General features: G+C 40.3%; 1 protein-coding gene across 10 annotated transcripts in view; it reads right to left on the reverse strand.

Annotated features, from left to right (window-relative positions):
• LOC122549207 (sal-like protein 3) overlaps nt 1-13300 on the reverse strand; it is a 67633-nt gene that overhangs the window by 4663 nt on the left and 49670 nt on the right. The window contains exons 5-6 of one of the 10 annotated variants that reach the window (XM_043688625.1): nt 9485-9557; nt 1069-1150 (exon numbers count right to left, since the gene is read on the reverse strand). The exons of 7 other annotated variants lie outside the window; for them this stretch is intronic. In XM_043688625.1, the coding sequence (XP_043544560.1) occupies nt 1107-1150; nt 9485-9557 (117 nt within the window). In that variant the 3' untranslated portion in view covers nt 1069-1106. The remainder of the gene's footprint in view (nt 1-1068; nt 1151-9484; nt 9558-13300) is intronic. 2 more of the 10 variants (XR_006311458.1, XM_043688626.1) reach the window with 2 other exon arrangements.

Genomic DNA, 13300 nt, shown 5'->3' on the forward strand with positions numbered 1-13300 from the left:
TAAAAGGAATATAATTTCAAACACAATACAGTTTGTTATATGCAATACATTTCTTAAATTACCCACTATTACAAACATCTGCATAGATTTTCTTTTAAGGGTTTCATTCTGCAGGGAAATCTTGAAACAGTGAAGTTTGCGAAATGCAAGTCTGAAATAGAAGCATAAAATGCTGGAAATGCATAGAAGCACCAATCAGCATCTGAAACAGAAAGATAGATTAGCATTTTGGATGCGTGGACTTTGTCAAAACGTTGTTTGTTTCTTTTAAAAGTTTAACAACCCAGCAGGCATTTCCAGCATTTTCTATTTAATTTATTTCCAATTTTCAATTTTTAAACATAAATTCACAAATTCAATTTTGCTGTGGTTATAATTGCATCTAATATTCATGACATTCATAATCAGGTTTTCAAACTGAATATTTAAAATATGATTGCACTTTATGGCTCTTAATCACAGCGTTGTACGTTAAATGATCTGAACATTCAAATATTTTAACACGATATTTTTACATTCCCTCACTATTTATGCTGTTTCATTTGGATTATTGGATATGTCAATAAAAGCAACTAAAAGTCTTTGACTTTTGACTCTGCAAAGCATTCCAGAGAGCTTTACAGAGGCCAATAAGGAAAAAAAAAAGGGAAAAATCAAAGAAGGAAATGGCAAGGGACGGGATCATAAGTTTGGTCAGAGAGATACCTATTTTGTGGTGGAGACTGAAAATAATTACTTCAGTAGCTCTAACACTTAGCCTGATATAGTTGGGGCTCTTCCAGGATTGAATGTCGAATGTTATGTGATAACACAGCAAAGTTGGAGCATTTGGGAGTGGTACAGCAGTGGTAGCAGCATGTATCATCAGTGCCTATGTTTGGAAGTTGACCCCAAGTCTACAAAGGAATCTAGTAAAAATCTATGCAGTGGATATTAGGCTTGGCAAACGAATATAACTCAGGCTCTGTCAATTGTTAAATCTTTATTGAAGTTTCTTGATTTGCATTTCCAAACTTAAATAAGAATTAAGGAAAAAAAATCAATGATGACAGCCAACTGTTTGCTCACTTTCATGACTTGTCTGTAAAATCAATGAGGAAGAGGAGTCAAAGATGGATTTTCGGAGCATTTGGGGCTACCATTTTGTGGACTGAAAGAGAAACCAATAAAATACAGGAGGTAAGTGTAAAATCAAGCATTAGGGGACTCATATAGCTAATGAGGAATAGACTATATTTAATTTTATAGAACCAAACATCTCATGGTAGTGCTCATGGTTAAATAATTGGGGTCAAATGTTGCTAATTTACCACCCAGCACAGACTGGCATGAAATGTTTTAAATTCTCAGCCTTGTTTTCTAATTCTACTACACCCCATTTCTGTAAGCACTAGCCTGACAAACTTCCAGTATTTCTGCATTCCTTAATTCTGGCTTCTTGCGCATCCACAGTTTCTAGCTCTTCATGACTGGCGGTCATGCTATCAGCTGCCCTGGCCTCAAGCTCTGCAATGCCCTCCCCAAAGCTCTTTACCTCTTTATTCTCCTTTGAAACCTATCTCTTCAACCAAGTTTTTGGTCACCTGTGCTGACATTGCTTTGTGTGGCTTTGTATCAAATAATGTTTAATAATGATCCTGTGAACTAGATTGGGATGTTTTCCTTTGTTAAAAGTATAAGCTGTTTTTTTGAAGTCAGCATATTCAACATGCAGTGACTCAAATTTTCAGCACTTTGTGATCTCTGGTCCATCTTTTAATCAGCTTAGAATCTGAGGGAAAATGGTTTCCCAACACTTACCTTTTCATTTTCTCATGACAGTATCCTTTGATAAAATGCACAATAAGTTACTTTTGTTTCTCCAGTGCACTTGCATTAAGTGGTTATGCTTTAGGGCCACAAGTATAATTGTTGTGACAAAAGAACACTGTCAATGGTCACTCAGAGTTAAACTGTTGCAATAGGGTTTGCAAGAAATTTGCAGGTCAGAATGCACTTATCAGTTTAGTTTTGCTGCTCAATCATCTGAATATTAAACTTGCTTTGCATATGAAACATTTCAGCGCATGAACTGAAGTGGGATTCAAGACTAGTTCAGAGAAAAATACATTTTATCTGAGAAAATGCCAATATTCTTGATATAAGATGATGTCCGAGTCCATTTAGCATATTTGCAAGTTTTGATTTAAACAAGACTTCCTCTTTTTTGTCAATCACTGTATTTCTTTGGTAACTGAAGGTTTGTTATCAAGACACTATGTTAATAAAGTAACTATCACTGTCATCTAAACTCACGCAGAGAAACATGTTAGGACAATTGTCTCAGGATGTCTTTTTTTCTCAGTTTGCTTAAAGCTACAAGCTTTTGAAAACAACTTTTGTCAGGATTTGTACAACTAGGATTGCATTTAGAAATTTTCTTTTTAAATTGGGAAGGATGTTGGGTTGGAAATAAACAATTCTTACAGTGCTACTTGGCAAACATCCTGCTAAGTTAACAGTGATATTGACAATGGAGATGCAAATCAAGGAGTCAAAATAAAGGGGCATCCTCAATTTTGGAGAACTTTTGCTAATTCAAAATATATTTAATAGTTGGCTAGTTTAAAAAATGATTTTCCTGTACAATGTGTCTTATCTTATTGTTTAGAGATGTCTCAAAGTGATGCGGACACAAAGTGAAACATTTCCTCAGGGGCTTTGCAACTTCAGAGGAAATCCTGTTTTTCTTTGCAGAAGGGACCTCCAACTAAAATTATGGTGGCAGAAGCCTTTAAAAGGCATTTGGCAATCAATGTAATTGGTGTCATGACTGCTTGTTCGGTAGATGCAGCAGCCATTAGGTGCTAAATAAGTTCGCATAAACAACACTGAAAGAAATCATTATTCAGTCATTTTCTGATAATACCAATTGAAAAGACAGTAATCCAGGGCACTGGAACGTCCAGCTCCATGGTACTAAAAGTACTTTTACATGCATTTATCCAAAACTAGTAGAAGTGTCCTTGTTGCTCAAAGTATGAAATGCAAGGTCACTGAGACATTGACAGTACAAAAGGAGGTAATTGGCCCATTCAGTTCATTCTGGCTGCGGAAGATCAATGAAGTCAGTCCAACATCCTGCTCAATCTCTGCAGCTTTGCAAGTTTACTTTCTGACAATGCTCGCCCAATTTCCTTCCAAAACCACTGATTGTTTTACGTTCACCTCCCTCTTGGGCAAGCCATCACCATTTGCTGCATACAAAAGTTCTTCCTCATCTTCCCTGTATCTCTTGGCGTTATTTCTTAAATCAATGTCTTTTCGTCCTCATACTTCAGATAATTCAAAATTTTTTTTCCTGTCTACTCTATCAAAGCCTGTTATAGCTTTGTAACATCTGTCTTTGCTCCAAGGAAAGTAAAACCAGCCTTTGCAACCTAATCTTGTAATTAAAATCCTCTCCTCCGTGAAAGAAAGCTGTTAAATCTCTTCTGCACCTTCTCAAAGACTTTCACATCACTCCTAAGGTGTGGTGACCACAACTGGACAAAATGCTCGAGCTGGGGCCGAACCAGAGCTTTAGATATGTTCAACAAAGCTTCTCTGCTTTTGAACTTAATGCCTCTATTTATGAAGCCCAAATGCTTTAATAACCACTCTCAATATGTCCTGCCATTTTCATTCACCAATGAACACACACTCCTAGGTCCCCATGTTCCTGCATATCTTTTAGAATTATAGCATTAAGTCCATGTTGCTTCTCTCATTCTTTCCACCAAAATGCATTCTTTCAAACTTTTCTGCATTAAAGTCAACCTATCACGTTTCTGTCCATTATTGATGTCTATTTAAATGCTTTCTCTTCTAAATGTAGTGGTGGGTGTAAAGATGGGTAGGATGCCATGTGCCTCCACTGCAAACAGGAAAGCACATTGGATCTTGTACCCATCAGGTATCTGCCAGATCACTTCCAGGGACATAGGTATCCTGCCCCAACTAAAGCTGAGTGTCAATCCGATGCCAGCAGCCACTATGCAATGCAGCACCACTTCAGAGGCCAAGGTTATTGGTAGCACAGCAACATCGTGGCTCAGTGGTTAGCATTGCTGCTTCACAGCACCAGGGTCCCCAGTCTGATTCCACCCTTGGCTGATAGTCTGTGTGGAGTTTGCACATTCTCCTCATTTACATGGGTTTCCTTTGGCTGCTCCAGTTTCCTCCCACAGTCTAAACATGTGCAGGTTAGGTGGATTGGCCATACTAAATTGCTCATAATATCTGGAGATGTGCATGTTAAGTGGATTAGCCATGGGGAATGCAGGGTTACCGGGATAGGGTAGTGGGGATGCTCTTCGGAGGGCTGGTGTGGATTCGATGGGCTGAATGGCCTGCTTCCACACTGTAGAGATTGTATGATTTTAGGGAGGTCCAGAAGCAGTAGACCCAGTTCAGGGATATCAAAGACTCACGGGGAAAGGCTAAGGGTTAGAAGGTCAGAAGTAAGGGCTGGTGTAACTTTCAGTAGCCATTTCCCTGCCCCACATCCTGTTCCCCATCACCCACAGTTTAGATCAGATAAACCACCCAGCCCCATCCTCCCCCACTAAACCAGGCAGGCAAGCTACTCCATTTGCTTCTTGAAGGCAGTGGTATTCTTCCATGTAAAGAACAGAGTTAATCACAGTGCTGGCATGAACAATTCCTTAAGACACATTAATTGATCACTCAAGGGTCTCAACTGATAGCAGGGTGTGAAGACCTTCCACTCAGTTAATTCCTGTGGTGGCCGGAAGGTGTTTTGTATATCCTCAGTGCTTATCTATCTGATTATCTTCTCCTTCTTGGTGGCATGGTAGTGCAGTGGTTCACTGCTCCTTCACAGTGCCAGGGACCCGGGTTCGATTCCAACCTTGGGCAACTGTCTGTTGGAGTTTGTATGTTCTCCCCATGTATGCATGTGTTTCATCGGGTGCTCCAGTTTCCTCCCACAGTCCAAAGATGTGCAAGTTAGGTGGACTGGCCATACTAAATTGCCCATAGTGGCCAGCGATGTGTAGATTACATGCATTAGCCATGGGAAATGCAGGGTTACAGGGCATAGGGTAGGGGGATGGGTTTGGGTAGGATGCTCTCAGGAGGTTCCATGTGGACTTGTTGAGCCAAATGGCCTGATTTCACACTGTAGGGATTCTATGATTCCATCACCTTTCCTGCCAGCTTGACAGTGGAAGATTTTGCCCTATGACATGTTGCAGGCAAGTCCTACCACCCTCCCTACAACTCACTGTTTGCCATTCCTCCAAGTTTGTATCGTTACCAAGTTTTGAATTTCTACTTTCTAATCCAAGATCCAAGTCACTGTAAAATTAACTGGTCACTACTCTTGGGAAACACTATTATCTATCATCTCACAGACTGAAAAAACAATCATGCACCATGACACATGCTTTCTGAATTTAAGTTTTGTTTAATCCCAAACGTATACTTGCCTTCCCTAATCTGTACACCTCAATTTGGTTAACCAGCCTTTTAAGTGGTACCTTGGCAAATGCTTTTGTAAAATCTACATAGACAACATCCATTGCACTTTCTTCATCAACTTTCTCTGTTACTCAATAAAAAAACAATTAGATTAGTCAAGCATGATTTGCCTTTCACAAGCATCGCTTGACTAACTCAAACTGGTCCAAATGCCGACTGATTTTTGTTTCTCTTAATTAAGAATTCCAAATTGTTACCTCGCACAGATGTCTAATTGGCCTATAGTTGTCAGAATTGTTCTAGGTCCTTTGTTGAATAAGAATGCCACATTTACCTCTTTCCAATACTTTGGCACTTCCTCCATATATAGGGATTCTTGAAAAATTAAGCAAAGCCCACTGTTATCACACTTTAAGGAAAGATGATGGCCTAGTGGGACTATCACTAGGCTATTAGTTCAGAGACCCAGGCAATATTCTGGGAACCTGGGTTCAAATCCTGCCATGGCAGGTGGTGCAATTTGGATTCAATAAACACAACATGACCAGTTGATTTGTCTGTCCAGACCAGACAAAGTCTGGAATTAAGAGCCTAATGGTGACCTTGAAATCATTGTTGATTTCAGGAAAATCCCATCTGGTTCACTAATGTCCTTTAGGGAATGAAGCTGCCATCCTTAACTAGTTTGGCTGACATGTGACTCCAGACCCACAGCAATGTGGTTGACTCTTAAAAATTAGTGACAAGCAGTAAATGCTGGCCCAGCCAGCAATGCTCACATGCTGTGAATGAATCAAAAGAAAAGTCACACTTCCTTTAGCAGTGGGATGCAAACTATCTAGACCAGGTGACTTAACAACCTTGTGTATTGCCAGTTTTTCCAGTATCCTCCTCCTCCTTTTTAATTTCCACACGCTCTACTGCTTCCACTATCCCTGGTTCTACTGATACTTTTTCAGATTTCTCTTCCTTAGTAATACTGAAAACCCATCGGATACTAGCCCTGCCTCATGTCTCTAAGCATATATAACCTTCTTTGTTCCCAATAGGATACTCTCCATTTCTTGCTACCGTTTTACTATTTACACTCTGGTAAAATATTTTTGGACTTCCTTTTATGTTGATTGCCATTTTTTTCTCATACACTCTGCTAATTTTTTCTTTCGTATCTCTGCTCAACCTATTATATTTTATACAGTTTTCACATAAGAAATGCACATAAATCCTCCTTTTTGAAAATTTCATCATCATCTCTTTCTCATCATCCATGGCTTCCTGTTTTGGCTCCCTCACCTTTTGCTCTTTTTGGAATGTACCTCGCCTGTACATAAAGTATCATTCTAATTGATACTGCAAGTATTTAAAGCTACCACTTGATAGATTTTATGGTTCTCTGTGATTTCCCTGAGGATTTGCTCCTCTGACTCTCACTTTTCTATTGGAGGCCTATAGAATATTCTCAGTAGCATGATCCTAGCTCTTTTGCTTCTTAGATCTAATCAAATGCACTCTATCCTTGGGCTGTTGTGGAAATATCTCTTTCTAATACTACAATGATTTACCTTATCATTACTACCACTTCCTGTTTTATCCCTTCTCTCATCTCTTCTGATCACTTCATATCATTGTGCATAAAGTACTCTGTTCTCATTATTTTAAGTCATACTTCCATTGTTATCACAACTGAATATTCCTAGACTATTTGTGCTTCTAGCCCCCTAACTTTATTCACCATGCTTTGTGCATTTAGATATGTGCACTATAATTCTCTCTTTGCACTCCTTGGTGTCCTTCATAGACCCCTCCTACTATTATAACACACATTGCTTTCTCTGGTACTGTCCATCTCATGCATTGTTTTCTTTTTTACTTCTCTAAATGGCTGTGCATCACTCATATCAATTTAGTTTAAACTCTTCCTAACCACATTAATGAACCTTCCTGCAACTATATCAATGCCATTCACGTTGAGGAGCATCCTATCTTTTTAATAGGTGAATAGATCAGAACTGGTCCTGATGTTCCAAAAATCCAAAATCATCCCTCCTGCATCATGCTTCAAGCCATATATTGATCTTCCCTACTTTCCTATTTCTACTCCAGCTAGAGCACGGCACAAAAGAATTCAATCCTTCAGGTTTCACGTTTCTGCCCAGAAAATCTGAGCCTAAAGACAGCAGAAATTGAAGTCATATGTCATTGATAATAATGTTTACCATAATGCCTAACTAACTCCGCTTTCCCAACAGAATAGTCTGCATCCCCTCTGTGATGTCCTTTACCCCAGCACTAGTGAGGTAGCTCATCATGCAGGGCTTCGATGATAGGTATTAATAGAAGTATGTCTACCCCCCTCTAAAAATGGAAACTCCTTCAACAACTGCATTCCTACACTTTGCTGTTCCCTCCAGTATAGCATTTAATTGCCCTAGTTTTTTCAAAAAATTCATTTTGTGGGCATCGCTGGCTGGCCAGCTTTTATTGTCCATCCCTAGTTGCCCTTGAGAAGGTGGTGGTGAGCTGCTACCTTGAACTGCTGCAGTTCACCTGCTTTGGTTTGACCAACAATGCCATTTGAAATGGAATTCCAGGATTTTGATTGAGCAACAGTGAAGGAACACCAATATATTTTCAAGTCAGGATGGTGAGGGGCTTGGAGGGGAACTTGAAAGTGGTAGTGGTCTGTTATATCTCCTGCTCTTGTCCTTCTAGATGGAAGTGGATGTGGGTTTGCAAGGTGCTGCCTGAGGATCTTTGGTGAATTTCTGCAGTACAACTTGTACATGCTACACACTGCTGCTACTGACCGTCTGTGGTGGAGGGAGTGGATGCTTGTGGATGTACCGTCAAACAAGTGGGCTGCTTTGTTCTGGATGGTGTCAAGCTTCTTCAGTGTTGTTGGGCTGCACTCATGCAGACAAGTGGGGAGTATTCCATTGCACTCCTGACTTGTGCCTTCTAGAAAGTGAACAGGCTTTGGGAAGTCAGGAGGTGAGTTACTCATTGCAGTAGTCCTAGCCTCAGTGGGATGCACTCCTTCAGAGTATCATCAGTCCCAATATCTCCCATTCTGAATGCCTGTTTGAAAGTAGACTCCTGAGCTGCCTGCTTTTTTTGCCTCTTTCAAATGGCCACTACCTACTATCCTGACCTCTCACTGGTTTTGGAAACATATGCTCCAGGAATGTTTCATCCACTGCAGTCATCTGCATTGACTTGATTGACAATGAGCAATAATAATTGACAGGTCAGTTTTCACTTATTCATTACAACTAGAGTTGGTATCCATAACGTTTAAGACTCTATGGTACTCACAATGATATAGACGCGTATACAATACAACACATTAACACTGATCTAATTATTAAATTGAACTGATCTGTGAAAAGAACCTGTGCATGTAAAGCAGATCATACTCTGTTTGTCCTGAAATATTGAATTCTTTGCTGTAATTAATATCCGACAAATCTGATTCTATAGCTCAAACAATAAGAACAGGAAGTCATGGAACTGCTTTGGACCACAGTGAGGTGTTTTGTGGAAGAGGGAAGCATTCTATTTAGAATGGGAGCATTCTTTAAAAAAATGGCAATTGACTTCAGCCAAGCTGTGAAGATCCAAAAACTGATCTCAAGCAAAATAGTCTAGGGATAGGAGAAAATCAATCGTAGGGCTCCTTGTATTATTCAGTGACTCCTGTTGGATACAGCATGTGCAGAAGTCAAATAAAGACTGTGATGTTCCCTAAAATAAATATACTGGACACTCTCCAGGCTCAACCATGAAAAGTGGGAGAGAAAAAACACAATTTATTATTACCATTACTGTTGTATAACATTTGAGTTTAAGAACAAGTTTTAAAAAGTTACAAGTTACTTCACCCAGGAACAATTTCTATTTAGTTAGATTTGTTTTTGTTGCCAAAATTTGTGTTAAAAGTGCTGAAGCATTGTATCATCAGGGTGCAGAGATTAAAGGAAGATATTAGATGGTAATGTAACCTGACTGCTTCTCTCCCTACCTGATGTGCAATACTGCCCAGGCATTCCAATACATTCAGGCTCAAAGCAGGGAGAGTAGCCCATGAAATCCACCTATGATTGAATGAAATCTCTCATACAATTAGTCCTATGTTGCACACCATCACCCATTTAAACATACAACAAATGTGAGCCTCGAAATATGCTTATAGTTTGTTAAAGAAAATGCGCACATGAACTAATGTACATTCCACCTTTTGAAATTTCTTGCTATTTCAGTTAACCCCTTCAGAAAGGTGTCTATCAACTATTTGATTTCTTTGCAATCTCCAATATTGTATGATTTTTTTTCCAGCTGATAACATCAGTTATCAATAAGCGTCATGATTTTGGACCAAATACTAATTAGAAAATCAAATTTCCAACTCAAACCACTGAGGAAAAACAATACAAAGTTATTTCTGGAGGAAAGAAATCTCAATGTTAATCATAAACGTTAAATTTGAAAACTAAAACAGAATTTACTGGCCTTACACGATGAATTAGCATGGAAGTTGCATTAATATAATGATAAGCTATGCTGCAGATTTCTGTCTTCTCCTTCTCCCCTATTTGACCTTAAACAGGCATGTCATCAACTACAAATAAACTAGCAAGCAATGCTTTGCAAGAATTGTAATCAACTGGGGAAATTTTACCCTAATTTGCGGGCTGAGAAACCCATGCAATCAAATGAGATACTAATTTTCACTCAGCCAAATTGGTGGTAATTTTGAACCTATGCTACCAGTTGGCAAATTGATAGTTTGGATACAACAATGGTCTCAAACCTGCCCAGGTTTAATCTCCATCAAAGTCACCGAGTAATATGGGGTGGGGTGTAAAATTAATGTCACACCTAATCCTTTGGATTTGCCATCTGGTGACCGGTGTCACAGTTATGCCCACAATTGCGCCCAATCTTGTGAACCCAAAATATCTAATGTGAGGACAATGCACACAGTTTGATACAAGAACAATGCTTCTCCTGGAAGAGGGCTTAGGGGTTGGAAGGTGTCCTAGAACCCCAGGGCAGAGCATCAGAATGTCACAAGCCATTAAAAGAAAGTTCTTCACTCAGAGTTTTGGACTTTTGGAATTCTCTACCCCAGCGGTCTGTGGAAACTCAGTCCATGAGTATATTCAACACAGTAAGACAAACCAGGGCCAGGACGTACACACTTAAAGGTAGGGCCCTGGGAAGTGTTGCTGAGTAAACAGAGCTAAGGGTGCAGGTGCATAGTTCCATGAAGGTGGAGTTGCAGGTAGACAGGATGGTGAAGAAGGCATTTGTCACGCTTGTCTTCTTTGGTCAGAACACTGAGTATAGGAATTCGGAAATCATGTTGTGACTGCACAGGACATTGGTGAGGCCACTTTTAGTATACTGCATACAATTCTGGTCGCCATTCTATAGGAAAGATGCTGTTAAACTTGAAAGAGTTCAGAAAAGATTCACAAGGATGTTACTGGGACTGGAGGGTTTGAGTTATAGGGAGAAGCTGAATAGGCTGGGTTTTGTTTCCCTGGAGCATCGGAGATTGAGGGGTGACCTTGTGGAAGTTTATAAAATCATGAGAGGTATTTAGAATCAGAATCCCTACAGTGTGGAAGCAGGCCCTTTGGCCCAACAAGTTCACACCAACCTCCGAAGAGTAACACACCCAGATCAAATCCCCTACATTTACCCGACTAATACACCTAACCTATCATCCCTGAACACTACGGGCAATTTAGCATAGTCAATTCACCTAACATGCACATCTTTGGACTGTGGGAGGAAACTGGAGCACCCACTGAAAACTCACACAGACACGGGGAGAATGTCCACACAGACAGTTACCCGAGGCCCCTGGCGCTGTGAGGCAGTGGTGCTAACCACTGAGCCACCGCATGGATGGGGTGAATAGCCAAGGTCCTTTTCCTAGGGTGGGGGAGTTTAAAACTAGAGGGCATAAGTATAGAGGGGAGGAAGATTTTAAAATGACCTGAGGGATAACTTTTTCATGCAGATGGTGGTGCGTGCATGGAACGAGTTGCCAGAGTAAGTGGTGGAGATGGGTACGATTACAACATTTGAAAAGCATCTGGATGGTTATATGAATAGGAAGGGTCGAGCGGGATATTGGCCAAATGATGGCAAAAGGGACTAGATTAATGCAGAATAGATGAATTGGACAGAAGAGTTTGTTTCCATGCTGTATGACTCTGATAACATTTCTAGATTCTAATGACATCAAGGGAAATGGGATAGCACAAGAATATGTAGCTGAGAGATAGATGATCAGCTGTAATCTAGAATGGTGGACCAGCTTGAGTGGCTAAATGACATTATCCTGCTTTTATTTTCCTCTGTATTATTCATATTTTGAAGCCCTATTGGCTCTCCATGCTCTTTGTTCTCAGTTGGGATAAAGGTATGGTGGGGTCAGGATTGAAATTGGTCTCAAGAGGTAGTTCAAATGGATGGTACTGTATCAGCTGTTGTTCCAATTGTAGAGGAGCTTCAGGATAACTCATTATCATGAATTGAACCGAAGTGGGCAGGGAAAATCAGATGGTAAGGTATTCGGCTTCCTGCATGATATGAGCTTCCCATTGGGTTGATGACGCCTCTATTGTTCCAGCTTACTTATTCATATCTGACATTGACCAACACAGAATGTGCCCATGGGTTTTGATTCTCCAGGTTGTCAAGACCCTTTTCCATTCATAGAAAGGTGAGAGTCTGTCCAAGGAAATAATGCCTGTGGCAATGTAAATTAATGGTCAAGTGGCCCCAAGTGCTGCCAGCACCTGGTAGCCTCTGCTGGGACTATAGGCAGTCTCCAAGAGAGATCTTCTCTGCAGTCAGTCAACAGGGAATGTGGATGGGGTTGCAATTGATTATTCACTTGGGGTTCAGGTTGTCTTAGGGCTTGGAAAGGGAGATGAGGGTCGGGTGGGAGGTTGGGTTTGAGAAGCTAGGGGCATAACATATAATAGGAAATATGAAAATGTGATCTGGAGCTGGGGGTGGAGAGGGTGTTGTGTGGGTTTTAGTGAAGCCTCTCTTAGTCATTGGGGTCATGCAAAGGAGGATCCTCCCCCACCACACAACCCCACACCAGTTATGTAGTGAAAGGTATTCGGTTTCCTGCATGATAGAGCTTCCCATTGGGTTGTTGATGCTTCTACTGTCCCCTTTAAGCCTATACACAAATCATTGGAGGAGGTGGAGGAGTCTAAAATTCAGCCCACAGTACAAGAATAGACTGGGGAAGCGGGCTAGGCCAGCATTTGTTGCCCAGGCCTAAATGCCCTTGAGAAGGTGCTGAGGAGATGCCTTCTTCAACCACTGTGGTCCTCAAATATAGGTTTTGACACAGCAACAGTGAAGGAACAGTGATATAGTTCCAAGTCAGCATGGTGAGTGACTTGGAAGGGAACTTGTATGTGACGGTATTCCCATGCATATCCTGATCTTGTCCTCTGATGATATAGACTATGAGTTTGAAAATTCCTGCTGGAGGAGCCTGGGTGAATTGAATTATTATAGTGCCCTTAGCAATTATATATTTGCAGTCCAATTCAATATCAATCTTTAAAATTTGTACATAAGCTATACATGTAATAACATGTTGAAATATACAGCTTTAATAAACTAAGAGATTTTCAGGGTTTAACTCATGTAAACTTATAGCTACTAACTTCACAAAAGATAGTGGTTTCAGATAAAGGACTAAGAAAACAGAAGGCTGAATTTTGACTTTTGCACCTGAGACAGGAAGCAATGTTAAATGTAATCCTAAATAGCATGCACACATTCAGATTCAATC

This window comes from Chiloscyllium plagiosum, chromosome 4, assembly GCF_004010195.1.
Source record: "Chiloscyllium plagiosum isolate BGI_BamShark_2017 chromosome 4, ASM401019v2, whole genome shotgun sequence".
NCBI classification, from domain to species: Eukaryota; Metazoa; Chordata; class Chondrichthyes; order Orectolobiformes; family Hemiscylliidae; genus Chiloscyllium; species Chiloscyllium plagiosum.